Here is a 19,179-nt window from a genome sequence, read left to right as displayed (position 1 = left end):
GACAGCAATTATTTCCTACCTGTGTCATCAAGCCTCATAATATCATCCCGTAAATTGGTTCCTCCTGTGGTTGCCATCACTTTGGCCCCTCCCATGTGTTTGCTGACCTGGATACAAATTTGACTGACCTGTAGAGCAAGTTCTCTAGTGGGAACAATCACCATTGCTGGAAAATATCAAACAACAGAAAAAAAGTACATCTTAAGGGTTTAAGGAGCTACAGAAAACACTGCCCCTTGCAATCTAGATACTCAGACATATTAAAAAGTTGAAGCATAATAGGCCTAACCAGTTTTGAAAAGCAACGTGAGTGAAATCAGGAAAAAAAAAAAACAAAAAACAGAACCTATTATAGCATTCTAGATTTAGACTTTTCCTCAGTAATATTGCTATATAAATCTTTTACTCTTTTTAGTTACAAACTCTTAAAGGGTTCTATAAACTGGCAACCATTAGCTCAAAGTTTATTAATTTAATATTTCAGCTAGAGACTCACTAAATACCAAAATAGGAAACTCCTGCTGTCTGGATTCTGCTTATATCATATAAAAAAGTAAGGGAAGATGGGAGAAATAGCAATTATAGATCAAGAAAGCTGAACATTTAAGAAAAAGCTTTAGAGGTGAAAACTTAATTAGCTTACTCTAGGTAGAGGTATGGAAATTTGTTTCTTCCCTACTGCCGAAGGTCTTAAAATTCCCAAACCACAAGTCTTTAAAAGAGGTCATGTTTCTACAAGGGGCTCTGCAGATACTCAGCTGCCACAAAAAACAGTTCAGTTCCACTAGCAACATCAGATAAACTTCTCAAAATCTTAGCTTTCCCAACTATAGGGCAATCATACTTACTTGCCCATTTCACTGAAATGTTGTCAAAACTGCAATATGTGAAAGCACTTTGAAAACTAGAAATTTCTTTAAAAAACCTGGGAATCATTTTTATGAAACAACCAGGCCAAAAGTTGTGAAAAGAAAGGGTAAATACTAATTCCAGATTATGTAAATTCTGACTCAAAAGATGGTAATACTCCTACATAGCTGCAAGATTTAATCCACCATTTTCAGTTTAGACAACTAACCTTGTATATTGTCCTTCTTCAGGTCTAGCCGTTCAAGTAAGGGAATGAGGTAGGCACCGCTCTTGCCTGTTCCATTTTTTGCTCTAGCTAAAATATCCCTACCAGACAAAGCAATGGGAATGCTTTCCTCCTAAATAAAACAGACAAGACAATGCAAATTACTTGTGAATAAAAGCAGTACATAAGCAAATTCTTCTTCGGTATGGTTTAAAGTGTCCTACATTTGCATTATAGAAGAATTAAGTAGAGACCAAGTAAATTAGCAGGATTATTCAATATCACCATCATTACCAACAAATATTTACTGGAAATACTTACAGAATACATATTAAATTATATCTTAATGTAATAAAAATTGTTCACGTGAGTGTATACGTGTGTATGTCTAAGGAAGCTGAACACTGACAACAAAACAACAAAGAGGAAGAATTTAGACTGACATATAAATAAGACTTAAATATACAGAGAAAAAAGCAAAAGACACTTCACAATTAAAAACCGGAGAAAAATGGTACAAACAATACAAGGAAGACTGTGATATTTTGAGACTAGTATGCCAGTTCGATCCCAGTGAAAAACTGTAGCTTGGACAACTTATCCTTGCACAGAACAGGAAATAAACTACAGAAGTTTAACCTCAGGTCCTACTTCATGTATTATATTATATCAATCTCCAATGTCTGTGCCTCACAGCCAAATTCTGTCCTAAAATATTCTCAGGTGGAGGCTCAATTCTATTCCAGTTATCTTAATCCATGGTCAGACTGCCAAAGGTTTCACATTTCACTTTCACATCTGGCTTAGTCTGTCAAGTGTTTTGCAGAAGATAAAATATTTCCTAGTTATGACAAATTTCCTAGACAACAGCAATGGATTCCCAACAATTACCGAAAATTATACATATACAAAAACAAAATAAAAAGGCAGAACAGGTATAAACAGGGTAGAAGTAGAATATTTTTACTTCTTAGACTAAAACTTTAATTTCTAAAACTAAAAAATTAGGATAATAAATCAGGAAAGGGATTTATAATCACTGTAATAATTAGTTCTTTCTGTGCCTTAGCTAATGACTGAGAAATCTCTCCAGCATTTTAAAACTTACTGTAGAAACACCTTAAGTTATAAGCATCAAGACCTTCACATCCCAACATGACACTCATGCTACCTAGAACCCCAATTACAGAAGTCAGATGGGTTCCATATGGTCAGAATAAATAGCTCTCAGAACTGTGATAATGATGTTATCCTGTTCCTATAACCAGCATTAAACAGTCTGCTTACTACGGTAAAGCCACTCAAAAATAATTAGGCCCCTTTGGTCTTAAACTCTTCCCTCCTACTTCAAGTCAACTCTAGAGGCCCATTACCCTGGGGTTCATTCTCTTCTATGTAAATTTTTAAATAGGCTTCCTGCACACCGTTCAATAGCAGGAAAAAAAGCTAGGTCGTCTCCAAAGGTCTCCCACTGACTTCCCGAGTCAGGTCTTTCAAAGTATAGAATTTATAAATGAAGCAAGGCAGGGTAGAATTAGACTGGGATTATCCTAATTCTCATTTTGGGTTCACCTTTTGACTTGGGTTAAGGCTAGCAACTTCTATTCTCCTGCTCTTTTTGATAGCTTATGCTCTACAGAAACTGTTTAAGGATAAGGCTTTTACAAAGTAACCAAGCTAATCTGCAAATTAATATACACTGATATTGTGCCCCAAATGGTGGCCATGATGATTAGCAGCCAAGGAACTCAGCACATCCAAATATGTCTTACCACTGTTTTCTGGCAGATTAAGTAATATGAAGCAAGAGAATTCAAGTCAAGTTCAGACAACTTTGAAACCCAAGTGGAAATCGTGGGGAGCTGCATGATGAACAGAGGAAGGAAGCAGAAAAAATCTAAAGACTTAACCACGTGTTGACCACCACACTAGATACTTAGATACTTTATATTATTTACATCCTTTCATGTTAGGTATTAGGTATTTTTGTTTTACAACTGACAAAATGGATTCAGAGAGATTAACTGTTTTGCCCAAGGTTACAAGGCCAGAAATGAAAAGAATCCCAATTTGAACTTAGGTCTGCAAATAACAACATGCAGGCAAGAATGTGGAAAAACTGGAACCCTCATACACTACCACTAATAACGTATGGCTACTTTGGAAGTGTCCGGCAGTTCCCACAAAGGTTTAACAGTTACCATACGAAACAGCAATTCCACTCCTAGATAAATGCCCATACAATAGATTATTATTCAGCAATTAAAAGGAACCAAGTAGTGATACATGCTACAAAATGGATGACCCAGAAAAACATGCTAAGTCAAAGAAGCCAATCACAAAAGACCACGTATTGGATGACTACATTTATATGCAATGTCCAGCAGAAGCAAATCCACAGGGCAGAAAACAGATGAGTGGTTGCTTAGGGCTAGGGGAAAATGAGGGATGACTGCTAAAAAGATTTTCCTTTTGGGGTGATGAAAATGTTTCTAAAAATTGATCGAAGTAATGGTTTAACAACTGTGAATACACTAAAAACCACAGAATTGTATACTTTAAATGTGTGAACCATGTGATACATGATTTGTATCTTAATAAAGCTACCAAAAAACCCCCACAACCTTAGGTCTGATTCTGCCACCTTTGCTCTCCAAGTCCACGTTCCACTGTAAGGTCTTGGGACTGACCCAATACATAATTGTTGTGTTTTGGTTACTCTAGTATCCATTTCCCTTTCTTAGTAGTACCCTAACATCCTTCTGAGGAATTATTCTCCACCTACCCAACAGATAGTCTAGTCAATCTCCTCAGGCAAATGGTAGACACTGACTGTAGCCAGGCCAGCTGAATGCTTCCTCTTAAGAGTTTAAACTGTTACAGTGCATCCTATGACAATTTATAGCTTTCTAAGCGCTTCAGAGCTCCTCAGTTCTTGGCCAATTCTGTGTTTCTCCAGACTTCTCAATTTTATTAACTTCTGATGCTCTTTCAATAAATTTCCTTTGGCTTAAGTTAGCCCAAGTAGATTTCTGTTGTCTATAACAAACAAGTAGTATTCTGCTGCCTACAACCAATAAACTTTCCAATTCCTAGTACTGAGAGGCATTTTCCAAGTGTGGTACCTAAAAAGCTCTAAACTGCCCAACTAGCTACTTTTAGAGTAGTTGCTTGTTTTTACTTCCTAGGTCCGGCTGAGCTTAAGAACCTTAATTTCAGGGGAAAAAACATGGATATGGTGGAGAAGGTAGTGATGGTTGTCAGAGATATCAACTGCTACCCAGAAAAAAGGAGATGGAAGATAGTAATTAAAAAAATTATCTCTCTTAACTCAAGGAAACCCCCAATTTTACCATAGTAACCAATGGGGAAACGCATTTTAAGACTTTTTTTTTGAGAATTTAGGAAAACAGTTCTTTTAGCCATTAATAAATCCATGTCAGCAGAAGAAATGACATACAAAAGGATTAAGAGAGCTATAATCCCTAACCATAAATAACAAGCTATGAATTCTCATTATACCTGGTTGACAAAGTAATTCCTCAAAATAATTAAAAATTTGACCTGATACAAAATTTTGTTGCCAACAGTAAGGAACTTTCATGTTTCCCTCAATAATGGAATACCTGCCATCTCATCACCTTCTTATCTAAAAAGTCTTCAAAAGCTTTACCTAGAATCTAGAAGCAGATAAGAACTGCCATCTCTCAATTATCTCAAAGTTAATATAAGGTTTGATAATGTTAAGTAGACTAAAACAGAGGTACTAATTAGGCCATCCAAAGAAGTCTGTGCTCCTATAAGCTTATGCCTTTAGAATGGCACAGTAATGCGACTGGGCACAACATTCAAACCCAGAACTAGAGTCACAGATGGCTGCACCAAAGAAAGGTGTGGGAACAACCTATCTGTCTGGTTCAGGCCTGTTGATGTAAAATCCTCTTTTGAGAGGGTGTAATTTAAAATGCCTCATTTTCCAATAATCTGATAGCCAACTGCAACTAAGTCCCATCTCTTAAAGATTCAAATGCAGATGACATCCATCAGATCAAGCCTTTTATATTTGGAAAATAAAATATGCCTGGATAAAATTGTAAAACTAAGTGCTATAGATGACAATAGACACATTTTAGAAAAAGAAAACAACACGAAACCATATAAGGTGAAAAGGTAGATAAGAACAGAATGAACAGAAGGCAGCCAGCCAGTCTACAAGGTGAGATTTCACTAGAGAATTTGTTTTTTGTTGTTGTTGTTCTAAAACCCTGTATTTGTGGTTTGTTATACTGAATGGATTCTAAGAAACAGATTATCTTGCGTTTTCCACAGATTCAGACAAAATAGTGAAGAAAAGGCAACATGATTGGTGGCCTTAGGAACCTAAAATCATACTTTATTAGTCACATACAGTGCTTTGCTCTTTCAAAATATTTTGTTTTATACATTGCAATTGATTCTTACAATAAAAGCCTTGTGAGAGAGATTACTTATTTCTACTTTACAGAAAAAGCTGGATGTCAGACTGGCTAAGTGGCTGAAAAGTTAACAGCTTACCTGCTATACTAACACTGAGAGCACTAATAACAGTCTTTAAGTTTTAATACAAAAGCAGGCAACAGTAAAGATCCATTAAAGATGAAGTCCTTAAAGATGAAGTTGGCTAACTTAATCTACCTCTTTTGATAGAACTTCTATATGAAATGATAACCCATAACATTCACTGAGCACTTATGCACTAGGCACTATTCTAAGCGTACTAACATGAATCACCTCATTTAATCTTCACAACCACTTTATGATATATATCTTTTTCACAGGTCAGGAAACCAAGGATTAGAGCGAGATCTCAGACAATCAACTTAGAAAACAGTGGAGTTGGGATTTAAACTGGGCATTCTGACTACAAAGCTAGTGTTCCTGAACAGTTCTCTAGACCAACTCACCTACAAACATGTTAACCATAACTTATCAAAACTTTCACAATACAACTGAACATGTGAGAGCCTATTTCCTGCCATGTACTGGCTAATAATATGTACAGTTGGCCTTTGAAACACCACATGTTTCAACTGTGCTGGTCCACTTATAAGTGGCTTTTTTCCCAGTAAATACATACACTGGAAAATTTTTGGAGATTTGCCAACAATGTAAGAAAGCTTATTTTCTCTAGCTTTATTTTATTGTAAGAATATAGTATATGATATATGTAACATACAAAGTGAAATAATCAACTGTTCATGTTATCAGTAAGGCTTCTGGTCAACACCATGCTATTAGTAATTAAATCTGCGGGGAATCTAAAGTTAATACAGATTTTTGACAACACAGAAGGTCAGTGCCCCTAACCCTCTATGTTGTTCAAGTGTCAGCTGTAACTGGAGATAAAGTTGAATGGCACATTCCCTACAGTAGAACTCTCAAAACTTTTCATTTCAAATGATACAACAGATCAATATGAACTACATTATGGAAAAGATTGCTAAATGTTTAGTATCTATATTCAAATTGCTTATCTGATTATGTTCAACATTATCTTGATATTTTCTCCAGCCATAATATATTTCTTTCAGTTTGTCCTCAAAGGTACATTCTCACCCCTAGGCAATCACTATCCCAGTGCCCTCTGCTTAGAATATGGATCACTTCTTCCAGGTTGTTCCAGCCCCCTCTAATGGCCACGTTTATGTGCAATTTCAACTCGAAATGGGCCCATTATATAACACCGAAATCACCTGTACCATCAGCTGTCCTTTCCAGTAGACTGTCAGTCTAGGAACCCTATTTGTCTTGTTCATCACAACAACCGAGGTGTCTAACACTTTCTAGGTCACTCAACACATTTGCTCAATGAAAAAGTGCTCAATTATTCCAGCGTTTGTCCTTAGTACAGCTGGGATTCAACAGTATCAACTTACATGAAGACAACAAACACACTTATCAAATTTGTGTATGTATAATGCATGCTTATATCTACATGTATGTGTACACATATATGTGTATACATACATCTACTGCCTTGCTGTTTCCACTGAAAAGGCCAAGGAGCAAGGAACACACCCAGTGCTCAGATTTTGGTCTCCAATACTACCCGCAACTATTTCGATTCACGGCTCCTTGAAGAAATGGCTGATTCTAAGGCTGGAGCAGGGTGGGTTACAGATAAGCTCGGCATCATGATATTCCAAACAGGAAGCGCTCAATAAAAATGAAGTGGGGAGGTAGGGGTGAAGAGGGGTTGCACAGAAGATTTTGAGGGTAATGAACTACTCTGTATGGAACTATAATGGTGAATATATGCCATTTTTCATTTGTTAAAACCCACGGAATATACACCAAGAATGAACCCTAATGTGAAGTATGGACTTTGGGTGATAATGTGTCAATGGAGGTTCATCAGTTGTAACAAATGTATCACTCTTTTGGGGAATGCTGATAATGGGGGAGGCTATGCATGAGTGGGGGCAGCGATTTATGGGAAATCTCTGTATCTTCCACTTAACATCTGTGAACCTAAAACTGCTCTAAAAAGACTTACCAGAAACTTACTTAGAAAACAGTGGACTTGGGATTCAATTGTGTGGAGTGGAGGCCCCCACACACATTACAAAAACACAAGAAACAGCTTCTGAAAGAGTCATACTGGCCAAATCTGGGAAAATATGAGCACAAAAATACCACTGGGGGAAAAAAAACTCTTGAATACATACTGATAATGTATAGAAACATAAGCAGGAAAGAAGGAGATTTGGCCCTCTTCTTTATAGGGCCAAATGCGGGAGGATTGCTAGGGTTGGAAACTCATAATCCATGAGAGTAAAACATTAGGTCATGCTATAGACTATCTACGGTTAAAAGAACATATGGGATGTGAATAGATCCCAGAAATGGGTTGCTTTAATTTGTCTGATTTCTCTCAGACTGTTCAAGTACAGTTGGACAATATCCATCACATCATAGACAAATTTTCACAAATGCCTAGGGTGCCTAACTGGTTTTCTTGGCTCCACTGAAGATGGCTGGTAATTATAGATTTGCACTGTTTATGTCACCATATTCCTATTATGTTAATATGTGTGTGCAAGTTAGTAGTTTAAAACCTATACATGCTTAAGGTACTCTACAAGAAGATACGTCAAAGAAATAATCAATCCTCCCATGTTTTCTTCCATCTGCTACCTCTATAGCTTTTCTTCTTCCTTCCTAATTACAACCCTTAAATAGAATTCGTGCCTCATATCGAATTTACCGAGTATCATAATTCCTCCAGGTGGTAAAGATACCTTGAGACAAGTGCAGGGCATAGAAGCCACAGGGCATAAATCTGCAAAGAAGTAAAAAAGCTAACCTTTTCAAACAATATGGCTTCTCTCTCACTTACCAACTTTACATTTCCCTGTATGGCCCCGGAAGATGACTGGTTAGCCAGAGACGGGTAAGATTCCTCAAGGGAGGAACAACCTAAGACAGGCACAGTTGCAGGGGGGCCATCAGGTGAGAAATTGGGGATCAACAGAGGTGAGGCTCAGAACCTCACCCCCCCCTGTTTTGAGAGAAATCTTCTGCATCCGTGGATGTTTTGCTGCCCTTGTCTAGCTTGGATTAATACTTACTCTATAGGCACACACCTGATCATCTACATTTGCCCTCTTACAGCACTAAACTAAGTTTTCTACCTTTATCTTGCATCTACCTACCACTTCAGCATTTTATTAAAAATAAAAATAATAATAATAATAAAGGGAGAAATGTGGGATCCACATATAAATCAAGTATAAAAATCAAACAAATATTCATATTTGACCTGATTGTTTATAGTTCGTAACGTGTGATCAAAACCGAAAGTTTCTGTGATGACTGCCCTTGCACTGTTCACCATGTAAGAACTTATTCACTATGTAAGAACTTGTTCGTTATGCTTCAGAAGATTGGAGACTGACGAGAATTAGGCTTGAGATGGATTAATGATTGTGCATTGAGCATTGACCCCCCTATACAGAATTTTATTGTTGTTAACAACCATTTGATGAATAAATATGAGAGATGCCCTCTCAAAAAAAAAAAAAAAAAAAGATTAGGTCATGCAAGAATTGTCAATGGGTGCTAAGACTAGGGGGAAATTTCAATGAAGAGTAGGATATTTGCATGGTTTTAAAATGCTTCCCACTACTTATCAATGTCAAGGGAGAGGGAAATAAAACAAGTATACCAGAAGAAAAATCAGACACCACCTTGACAAGAGTGATCAACATTATAATACCCATGAGGAAAGGATGGACACTGCCTCCATATGTGATACTGAGAAGCCATCCCGTGACCTCTACAGTATTCTGGCTAAGAACGTGTAAATTGCATCTAATCACATAGCAACAGACAAACCCAATGGGGAATGCTCTACTTAAAAAATGGGGCTGTATTTTTAATATCAATGTCATAAAAGACAAAAAAAGATTAGGGAAATGTTCACAATTAAAACAGGCTGAGATGTAACTCTATGTAATACCTGATCCCAGGATGGATCCCATTAAGAGAAAAAAAATGCTATAAAGGACATTTTGGAGTCAATTAAAAATTAGAGTACAAATGACAGATGAGAGAAATATTGATGTTAAACTGACTGAAGGTAACTGTATTAGGGTAATATAGCACAGCACAGGAACACCTCAGAAACATTGTGGGTTCAGTTCCAGACCACAGCAATAACAAACATCACAGCCAAGTCAAAAGAATTTTTTGGTCTTCAATGCATATAAAGGTTATGTTTATACTATATGGTGTACCCACTATAGTCTCTTAAGTGTGTAATAGCATTATGTCTAAAAAAACAATGTACATACCTCAATTTTAAAAATATTTTAATGTTAAAAACTGCTAATCATCATCTGAGCTTCTAGTGAATCGTGATCATTGATCAGATCCACCTAATGAGCCATGAAAGTCTGAAATATTGTGAGAATTACCAAAATGTGAGACACAAAGTGAACAAATGCTTTTTTATGCAGGGCTGCCACAAACCTTCATTTTGTTTAAAAAAAAGGCAGTATCTGCTAAGCACAGTAAAATGGGGTAAGCCTGTATCCCATATATATATATGGGGATATACCCCATATAAAGTGTATATGATATATACATTTGAAATGTTGATGTAATAGGCCATTTCTAAGGTTCAAAAAAAGTGTGTGTATGTACATGTATATGTGCGTGTACACACACGAGAGAAATGTTGGTTCACTGTATCATCCCCACAGATTAAAAAGAAAAGTAGGTAAGGCTTAACTCGTCACATTTTATGTAGATAAAAAGGGGAAACATACCTGAATAGGAGATGGCTTTTCCCAGCCCATTTCAAAAATTCCCATCAGTAACTCCCGTTTCAAACAGTAATCTTCAAACTCATTTCCTTTTGTGGAAGTCACATCCTAGTAAAACAATCAACAAAAAAAATAAAATACAACTGTTTCTTTGGTAGCATGCTTAAGTTGGAGAGACTACTTCTTTACCTACCCTATAAAATGTAAATGCAGATTAGTTCTCTATTTTAACTATTCCTGAAGAATAACCACTCTTTCTTTAACATGAGCCTTTTAAAAACTGTATTTTTGGGAAAGGCCACCCTATTGTCATATTCTTTCTTCTAAAGACTGGTGGAATCCTGTTATTTCTATGTAAGTATCATGCTGTGAATTACAAGTCACAAGATGTGGAGTGAAACCCTCGCTCCACCACTCACTGCCTACAAACATCCTTGTCTAAACCAGAATTTATCAAGGTCAGCACTACTGGTATTTGAGCCAGAAAATTCTTTCCTGTTAAGGGGGCTGTCTAGCTTCTGCTAAATACTCACCAGGAGACAAAAATCACCCCTGGCTGATAACACTAGGCTAGGAGAACTAACCTCTCACATTCTGTTTTCTCATCTACAAAATGTTAATAACACCTACCTAGTCTGAATCTTACTGTGTTTCTGGACACAAAGGACAATTTTGAGAAAATGCCTTGGAAGCCATAAAAAAATCCATAAATTAGGTAAGATACACATTATGTGTAAATAATATTTTTAATATATGTACACACATTACATTAACATAATTCCTCCAAATAGTGAAAAATTTTGACAATTCATCATATATGATCTATAAAATTTCAACCATTTTAACTTACTTCAGAGTAAACACAGTGTCTATTGTTATTATTAACTACATTACCTTTAAAGCCTCCACACTATTTTCCCACTTGAATATTACAAACAACTTACCGAAGTTTTGATTCTTAGATCCTTTGGAGGGAGTTTTAAAGTCTTTTTCCAGTCATCACCAGGTCTAGAGAGAATAAAGTAAAATTGAAGTATGAGAATTCAGAGTGTAACTATTCTATAGTAATATAAAGATGGCTCATGTCAATTACAATTTAGGTTCTAAACAGCACAGTAAGTTTACTATATCATCATTTATATAAAAACATAGTTAATAGAGATGAACAACTTGCGAAAACCTGCTCTTTTTATAAAAGAACAATCTAAAAAGGATTTAAAAAAATCAAGAACAGAATAGAACAAGGCATTCATCCACTTCATAGAAGCAGTGTATTAAATAGAGTACAACTATCATTAGAACAGATAACCAACGTTTTGACAACACAATGTGTAACTTAAAACTAGTTGCCAACAATTAAAAATGAGATTTCACGATTAGCATGTATAATGTGGGGGGAGGCACGGGGAGGGCTGTGCAACACAGAGAAGACAAGTAGTGAACTCTACAGCATCTTACTATGCTGATGGACAGTGACTGTAATGGGGTTTGTGTGGGGGGGCCTTGGTGAAGGGGGGAGCCTAGTAAACATAATGTTCCTCATGTAATTGTAGATGAATGATAAAAAAAAAATGAGATTTCATGTAGAAATCCAGATCCTAGCATTTCATAAAAAATGGAAGCTTTAACAATTGGTTCCAAATTTCTATATGGAGTAAGTTTGATACAGCTTAATAACTAGAATTTAAAATTAAGTGGTTAACCCCTTTAAAAAGGGCAAGTACCCTCTCATTTGGCACAATGTCCTATAGGAATGTGAGTTTCTAACTTCTGGTAACTAGTTAAAAAAACAAAAGCTCTGAAGTTTCATACCTGAGCTCAAGCCCTGACTCTACTACTTTTTAGTTCTGGAACTTGCATTAGTTACTTTTCTTAGCTTCCATTCTCTCATGTATCAAATGCATTAAGAATTGCATCAAGTAGTTTATAAAAGCACTCAGCACAGTGCCTGGCAAAGTAAGAACTCAGTATTAGCTGTTAATGTATATTCAGTCTTTTTTACTGGGGTTGCTAGAAACTATGAAAGAGTAAAAACAAGGGAAATAAAAAATTTTTTAATTCTCTTTTTGGTCAGCCAAGAACCTCAAAACACCCAAAAGCGTCTGACAGAAAAAAGATAGTCAATAAAGCAGATGATGTTTCCAACTGGGTTGCCTTTAAAATAAAAATGTTCAGATTTCATTATAGCAACTATTATCAGAGCCCCCAAAACGTCTCAAGAATCTTGATTTAGAAGGATAAGCACTTATTTTAAAGCTAGGTCCCACACAGGCCAAGACACTCTAACACAGGTAACTTTGTTACCAACTCCAGGGGCACTAAAACCATAAGGTACACCTCAGCCATACCACACCAAGGTTTAAGAGCAAAAACGTCAGATGAACATCCTAGTAGGCCAGCTTATTGCCACACTGCCAAATTCAATAAAAAGTTTAAAGTGAAAATGCAAAATCTTTCCATAAGAAATTTATAATCTTAGGAGGTTAAAAAAAGAAACTATTTAAAATGAGAATAAGTGATAGTGGTAAGCATTAGAAGAGTTCTGAGACAAGGGATTGTATCTAGAAGCCTTCATGAAAGAGATGACACTTAAACTGAGATTTAAAAAATCCATGGAATTGAAAAGACCATTAATCCTAGAGGGAAAAAACAAACAAGCAAGCAAAAACCACTGTTGTCTCAAATCAGCACTTAAGTAGAAAATACAATGAAATAACAGCTTTATGTTTCTATCCTTAGAACTAAAAACAGGCTAAATTTTGCTAGCTTATGCATATTTGGTCAAGATAAACTATAACTTAGACAATATTCTTAGTTTCTATACTAATTTAAAGATTTACCTCAAAAATAACAGAATATGCAAAAATGCCAATTCTCTGAGTAAGCAAGCTAATTCTCTTGGAAATCAATTCATTAACTATGTCCTTAGATTGGCAGTTACCATTCAAATAATTTAAAGTGTACATTTTAAGATCACAAATAGCCTACAAACTTTCAGCTTTAAAAGAAAAAAAATACTCTTTACTACGATAAGGCTCTGAAGTTTTTAGAGTCAACAAAGGGGCTTGGGACAGGGGTGCTTCCGAGAGTTCAAAATCCTGATTTCCCTATAATATATAGCTGCTCGTTATTTTATGTATGTACGTGTTAAAAAAGAAAGTTTATGTTGAAGCAGAAAAGCAAAGCTCCATAAGCTAAAAAAAAAAGTCATAGAAAACTTTTCTGAGTATGTTTGAAGTTCAGAAGGCTGGGCAAGTCTTTAAATTTAAAACTTGTAATCGACTTTAACTGCTGTTTAAACTACAGTGAAGTGCAGTTTTAACACTAAGGCAAAAGCCATTCTGGAAAAAAACACAATAATTTGAGCTATCAAAGCAAGAAATGTTTCAAAAAATCTATATAAAATTAATATACATCAACTATGTCTACACTTAATAAACCTGAATTACTTATGCCAGAAAGTACTTTATTCAATTACAAATACCTACCTGCCATAAAATAAAATCATCTGTCCTCTATTTGGAATCAAGATGATTATTTTAAGGTAAACCAGTCAGCAACAAACAAAAAGAAACCTCCTTAGTCTCCCAAGTGTGTTCATCACTTACTCTAACACTTACTTAATAGTGGTGGTCATACTCTGTGCTTGCTGCTGAGTGCCATTATTGATTGTGTTGGTGTTTTTCAGCTGGTTCATCTGTTGCTGTGTCTGTGTGCCCCCTCCTCCAGGGCCGCCACTGGGCTTCACAGGGCCCCTCAGCTGACCATTTTGACTGGACAGACCCATTATAACAGGGTTCTCTGTTCTGGCCGTGCTCATGCTGTATTAACTGTAAAGATGTCTCTTTCAAACTTCAAAAACTTTTGAAAGTCAGTAGAGAAACTGTAATAACAGTTTATTAGGCTCTCCAAAACGAAGAGATAAATATAAGTCTTGCTCAATATATGAGTCCTTTATTGCAATGCAGGCAAGCACCTGTAAGTCTCTGAACGGTAAGCAGCAGTAACTTGCTCTCATGCACGGAATCAACTTTTTTTTAAAAAGCCCTCTAACAAGGTTGTTATATATCTGAATTCACTCACTTCAATCTGAAACAAATAAAAAATTTAATTAGCAAGCAGGAAAGTTAGAAAACAAAACATTCCCATTTAAAGAACCTCCCTTTAGGCGAAATCTCTTTTAAAGAATTAAGATTACGGCTGCCCTTAGACCAAATCACTAGCCAGGCTAGGTAGGAGAGACAAAAAAAGTTAAGATACCTAAAAAACCAAACCAATTGAGAACAATCTCAAACATTTTAAATTGACCATTCAAAGCAACCCATAGATTAGGTAGAAAGATTTTGTGATTAAATTAGCACTAGTTGTCAAATGACAATCTCTTCCCTTCAGTTTCCTCCCTGAATTCTCTAAAAGTCCCTACCACTCTACAAGCCAATGATTCATCACACTTAATTGCAGTACAACTCAGTGAAGTATCACACAATTTTGTTAATGTAAATCTACACATGAGCAAGGCAATTCAATTCATTAATATTTTTTTCTTTCTTGAGAATCCTTGAAGAGTTAAGTGTGCTTTTAACTTTATGCTTTCAGGAAAAAAAAAACACATTTGTGCTTTTATGAATTTCAACTACGTTAAGTTAAACTTTGTTTTTAAAAACTGCATTTACTTTTTCCCAGAAGTTTTTGCCCCTTAAAACAGTAACTGAAGCAGTCAAAGGATACAGGTATGTCTACATGTCAAAATCTTCCGCTTGAAAAACAGCAAAGAAAATCTTTAGCTGCCTTGGTAAAATCTGAATGCTAAGTGTTAGCTATATTTCAGTAACATCTTAGCTACCTTGGTAAAATCTGAATGCTAAGTGTTAGCTATATTTCAGTAACATCTTTCAAAAAGTATATCTTAACTTTAATAGCATCATTAAAAAATTACTAAAATACAAAAAGGGAATAGCCTGTGTTAAAACAAAAAACTGTAAAAAGCTAAACACTAGTGGCTTTAATCAGGCTTTCCAGGAAACTCAGTACTAATTAATAATTGTTTTTAAAAAGAAATGGTCCACCTCCCCGATTTTTAATTATTCCCCAAATCGTAATTATTTTAAAATATAGAAAAAGACACAATTTACCAAGGCCAGAAAATAAAGGCCTTTGATGGGTTTGTTCTTTTAACTCCTTCACATTTCTTAACAAAAAATACACTAACTTAGAAGTGATTATTTCTGCCATACACCAAGACTTCTCAAACAGTAACATTTTTCTAAAATACTCTTTTTTCAACATTGAAAATAAAGCTGCTCACAGGCAAATCCTGATTATCACACACACAAAGCTGTACAATTCAGTCTACCAGAATCTGACTGACCTCTTAAGCAAACCATGGTTAAGAGCCACCTAATTTCAGTTCAAGGGAGTAAATGGTTTTCCTGTATTGACAAGTATATAATATGATCAACAATATCACGTAATTCGCAAAGACTTGTTGGCAAAGCACTAAGAGGATGAAGAAGGCATCCTCTAAAGATTAACATTATACTCTCCATCATGCACATTAAGACCTCATGTCTCCCTAGACCCCAAATGTGACGATAACTGCTCTCCCATTAAAGTGAAACCTGCACTGCAGCTTCAAGTAAATATCCCTCCTACCCCTTCCCAATTTAGATTTGCAAGCTGTATTTCTACATCTTCAAAAATACGAACGAAACGTGAACTGGTTGGAGGAGCCCCTCGCAGAGTTAATTACAGCACTTCCCAGTTAGCAACTGGCAGTTTGACACCCAAATCGGTATCGTCATTACCAACAAGAGCTTTTGTTTGCAAATGCAGCGTAGTTTCTCTAAGCTCGGTCTCCAAGTTTAAGTGACTGTTTTATTCGGAAGGGAAAAAGGGACTGTGGCCAGAGAAAAGGAGGGGGCAACAAGGGACAGAAACAGGCCAACGATTTGAACCCCGTAATTACAGGCCAATAATTTCTTGGTTCCCCTGTCCCCCTACCCCCCACTTCAAGTAGCTCCCTGTGACCACACACACAAAAGGTTTGGGGCTCTGCAACCCTATCTGCGCAACAAGAGCGGGGAACCAGCCCCGCGGGTAGGAAACAATAGGGACTCCCCCTGCAAGGTCCCAAAGAGAAACCCCTAACTCAGAAAGCCCCCTCTCCCCTCCACGAGTCGGGGGCCCTAACCACCCTCTTGGTATCGACCAAGGCCTTATTCCAGCCGGCCCTCCAACACGGCATATCCCTGCCGCCCCCAACCCTGGAACCTCCAGCACCCCCTAAGTCCTTGCCGCCCCCTGGTCCCAGAGCCCCTCGTCTCCGCTAAGGCTGCTCCGAGTACTCCGCCCGCTGCTACGCGGCCTCCGCCGCGCACTCAGTCCTCTATTCTCCTCCTCCGCGGCCCCCGCCCCACTCCGCGGCCGCCCGCCGCCCGCCTTCCCTCCCCCAGGCCCGGCCAGGCCCTAGGCCTCCGCCTCAGGCGCCCCCAGGCCGGCCGAGGGGCTTCCCGCAGCCCCGACGGCACCGCTGACCTCGACCCCACCACCTCACCGCTCGCCCCGCGTCTCCGGCCCGAGTCCTACCACCGAGGCCACTCCCGCTCGGCACCCTCGGTCCTTTATTGTTGACTCGAAGCTCCCAAAATGGCGGCGGCTCCTTCCTCCCCAGAAGCCTCCGCCCACCCCCACCCGGGCCCTAGAATCGCCGCCCCGCCCCCCACCCCCCCACGGCCGGGCCGCCCGCGCCCGCCGGCTCCCCGGGCCCTCGGGCCCACCTCCGCCGCTGCCCGCTCTCCCGGCGCTGCCGGAGCCGCCGCCCGGGACCAGCTAACTGGGCTCCTCCGCCCCCTCCCTCGCCCGCCGCCGTCCCCTCCCTCCCGCTGCTCCGCATGGCGGCCGCCCCGGCCCCTCCCCCACGCAAGATGGCAGGAGCGCGGCCGCCGCCACTGTGCCCGCCGCGGCCTCGCCCGCTTTGCCGCGGGAGACGTCCTGCCGAGGAACCTCCCCGAGGAGATGGGGGGCCGCGCTCTCCACCGACAGGGCACCCGCGGGTGCCCGAGCTGAGGGACAGCTGAAGGAATATGGGTTCCTTTCCAAGTGGGAAGAAGGCTGCTTTTTCCTCTGCTAAGGAGAAAGACTGGGGAGTGGTGGCTGGGAAGCGTCCGCCCTGCCTTCCCCCCAAAGTGGGATCCGGGGTTCTGACCACAGACGATCTGCCTATTCCTGACCAGGGCACGTTCCGAGAACGGCCTCCCCGGGCAGCGGCTCGGGGACGGGGAGCTGACCTGACATCTCCCGTGGGCCGGGGGCGCGCTGCGGGACCAAGGCGCCGCGTCCGAGCCATCCACGAACGCGCGGAACCAGTGGCCCCGAGGCGGCCGCGCGGGGCGGGAAGGGGGTCCGGCCGGGACCGGAGAGCGAGCGGCGCGGCGGGGGTTCGGGGGGGTGGTCCAGGGGGAACACCGAGGGGAGGGGCTGCAGGGCAGGACCCGGCCGCAGGCGCGCCGCGCAGCTCACCTGGGGGCGCGGGGAGGGGGCCGGGGGCAGCGACCTTCCTTTCCCGGCCCCAACAGGCAGCCCTTGAAGAAAGAGGGGGCGGGTCCCCAAAGGAAGGGAAAGCTGCTGAGGAGTCAGAAAGAGTCCTGTAAGGAAATGGGGAACCAGAAAGCAGACGGTGGTTTCCTCCGGGCTGACCCTCACTGGAAAGATATTTACGTGTTTGTACCCTTATGAATACTATTCAAAGCCTCCTGTCTCCTTTTATCCTTAACAGAGGTAACCGGAATGCCATCGTGTTCTGGGTAAAACAAACAACTGAAGGTAGAAAGCTGGCTGGGTCGGAGGAAAACAAAAACCTGGGTCTCATCCAGCTGAGAGACTGAATATACAAAACAATAGCCAGACCGTGTGTGACCACAGATCTCCGACCCACGACCTCCGCAGCAGCCTCCGCAGTGATGGGCCCACGACTTGCAGGACTAGATCCCTGATTACCAGCTTCCCTGATTTCTGCCCCTGCTTCCAACTCGGGACCAATCAGAGAAAGCCAAATATGTTCCCCAAGCCAATCACGTAAGACGCCCCGCTTTAGTTAGCCCGCCTCCAGCTTCCCCATGCCACCAGCCTCCAATCAGAGAACACCTGAAGCCCTGCCCTTTTTTCACTGCCTGCTAGGTCTCTACCGAACTAAGTGAAGGTGACTGGCTTGTTTGGTATACAGCAAGCTCTGCATAAGTTCTCATTTGGCGGTCTTTGTTTATTTTTTGTTTATTTCCATGCAGTCAAAGGAAAGGTGATAGAGAAATGTGAAGAGGCTGTTTTTGAGATGAAAAAGAAAGGTCCCTTATATAAACATGAGCAACTTCCTGAATTCATCTCTTCGAGCAAGGGAAACAAAAGCAAAAATGAACACATGGGACTATATCAAACTAAAAAGCTTCTGTACGGCAAAGGACACCATCAACAGACAAAAAGGCATCCTACAGTACGGGAGAATATATTTGTAAACGACATATCTGACAAGGTGTTAACATCTAAAATCTATAAAGAACTCACACACCTCAACACCCAAAAAGCAAATAACCCAATTAAAAAATGGGCAGAGGATGTGAAGAGATAATTCTCCAAAGAAGAAATTCAGATGGCGAACAGACACACAAAAGATGCTCCACATCACTAATCATCAGGGAAATGCAAATTAAAACCACAAAGACGTATCACTTCACACCAGTAAGGATGGCCAGCATCGAAAAGACTAAAAACAACAAATGCTGGCGAAGATGTAGAGAAAGGGGA

General features: G+C 39.6%; 1 protein-coding gene across 8 annotated transcripts in view; it reads right to left on the bottom strand.

The window, feature by feature from the left end:
* Positions 1–17,923, bottom strand: part of DDX6 (DEAD-box helicase 6) — a 32,972-nt gene extending 15,049 nt beyond the window's left edge. For 4 of the 8 annotated variants that reach the window (XM_073239653.1, XM_073239650.1, XM_073239647.1 and 1 more), the window contains exons 1-6: positions 16,937–17,063; positions 14,004–14,472; positions 11,328–11,391; positions 10,387–10,491; positions 1,079–1,208; positions 20–166 (exon numbers count right to left, since the gene is read on the bottom strand). In XM_073239653.1, coding sequence (XP_073095754.1) covers positions 20–166; positions 1,079–1,208; positions 10,387–10,491; positions 11,328–11,391; positions 14,004–14,203 — 646 coding nt within the window. In that variant the 5' untranslated portion in view covers positions 14,204–14,472; positions 16,937–17,063. Of the gene's footprint in view, positions 1–19; positions 167–1,078; positions 1,209–10,386; positions 10,492–11,327; positions 11,392–14,003; positions 14,473–16,936; positions 17,064–17,159; positions 17,811–17,901 lie in introns of those variants that run through there. The other 4 variants (XM_073239651.1, XM_073239648.1, XM_073239652.1 and 1 more) reach the window with 4 other exon arrangements.
* Between the last annotated feature and the right edge of the window lie 1,256 nt (positions 17,924–19,179).

Source organism: Manis javanica, chromosome 6 (genome assembly GCF_040802235.1).
Source record: "Manis javanica isolate MJ-LG chromosome 6, MJ_LKY, whole genome shotgun sequence".
Classification (NCBI taxonomy): Eukaryota; Metazoa; Chordata; class Mammalia; order Pholidota; family Manidae; genus Manis; species Manis javanica.
The sequence above is the reverse complement of the archived record's forward strand: the minus strand, read 5'-3'. Positions and strand labels throughout refer to the sequence as shown.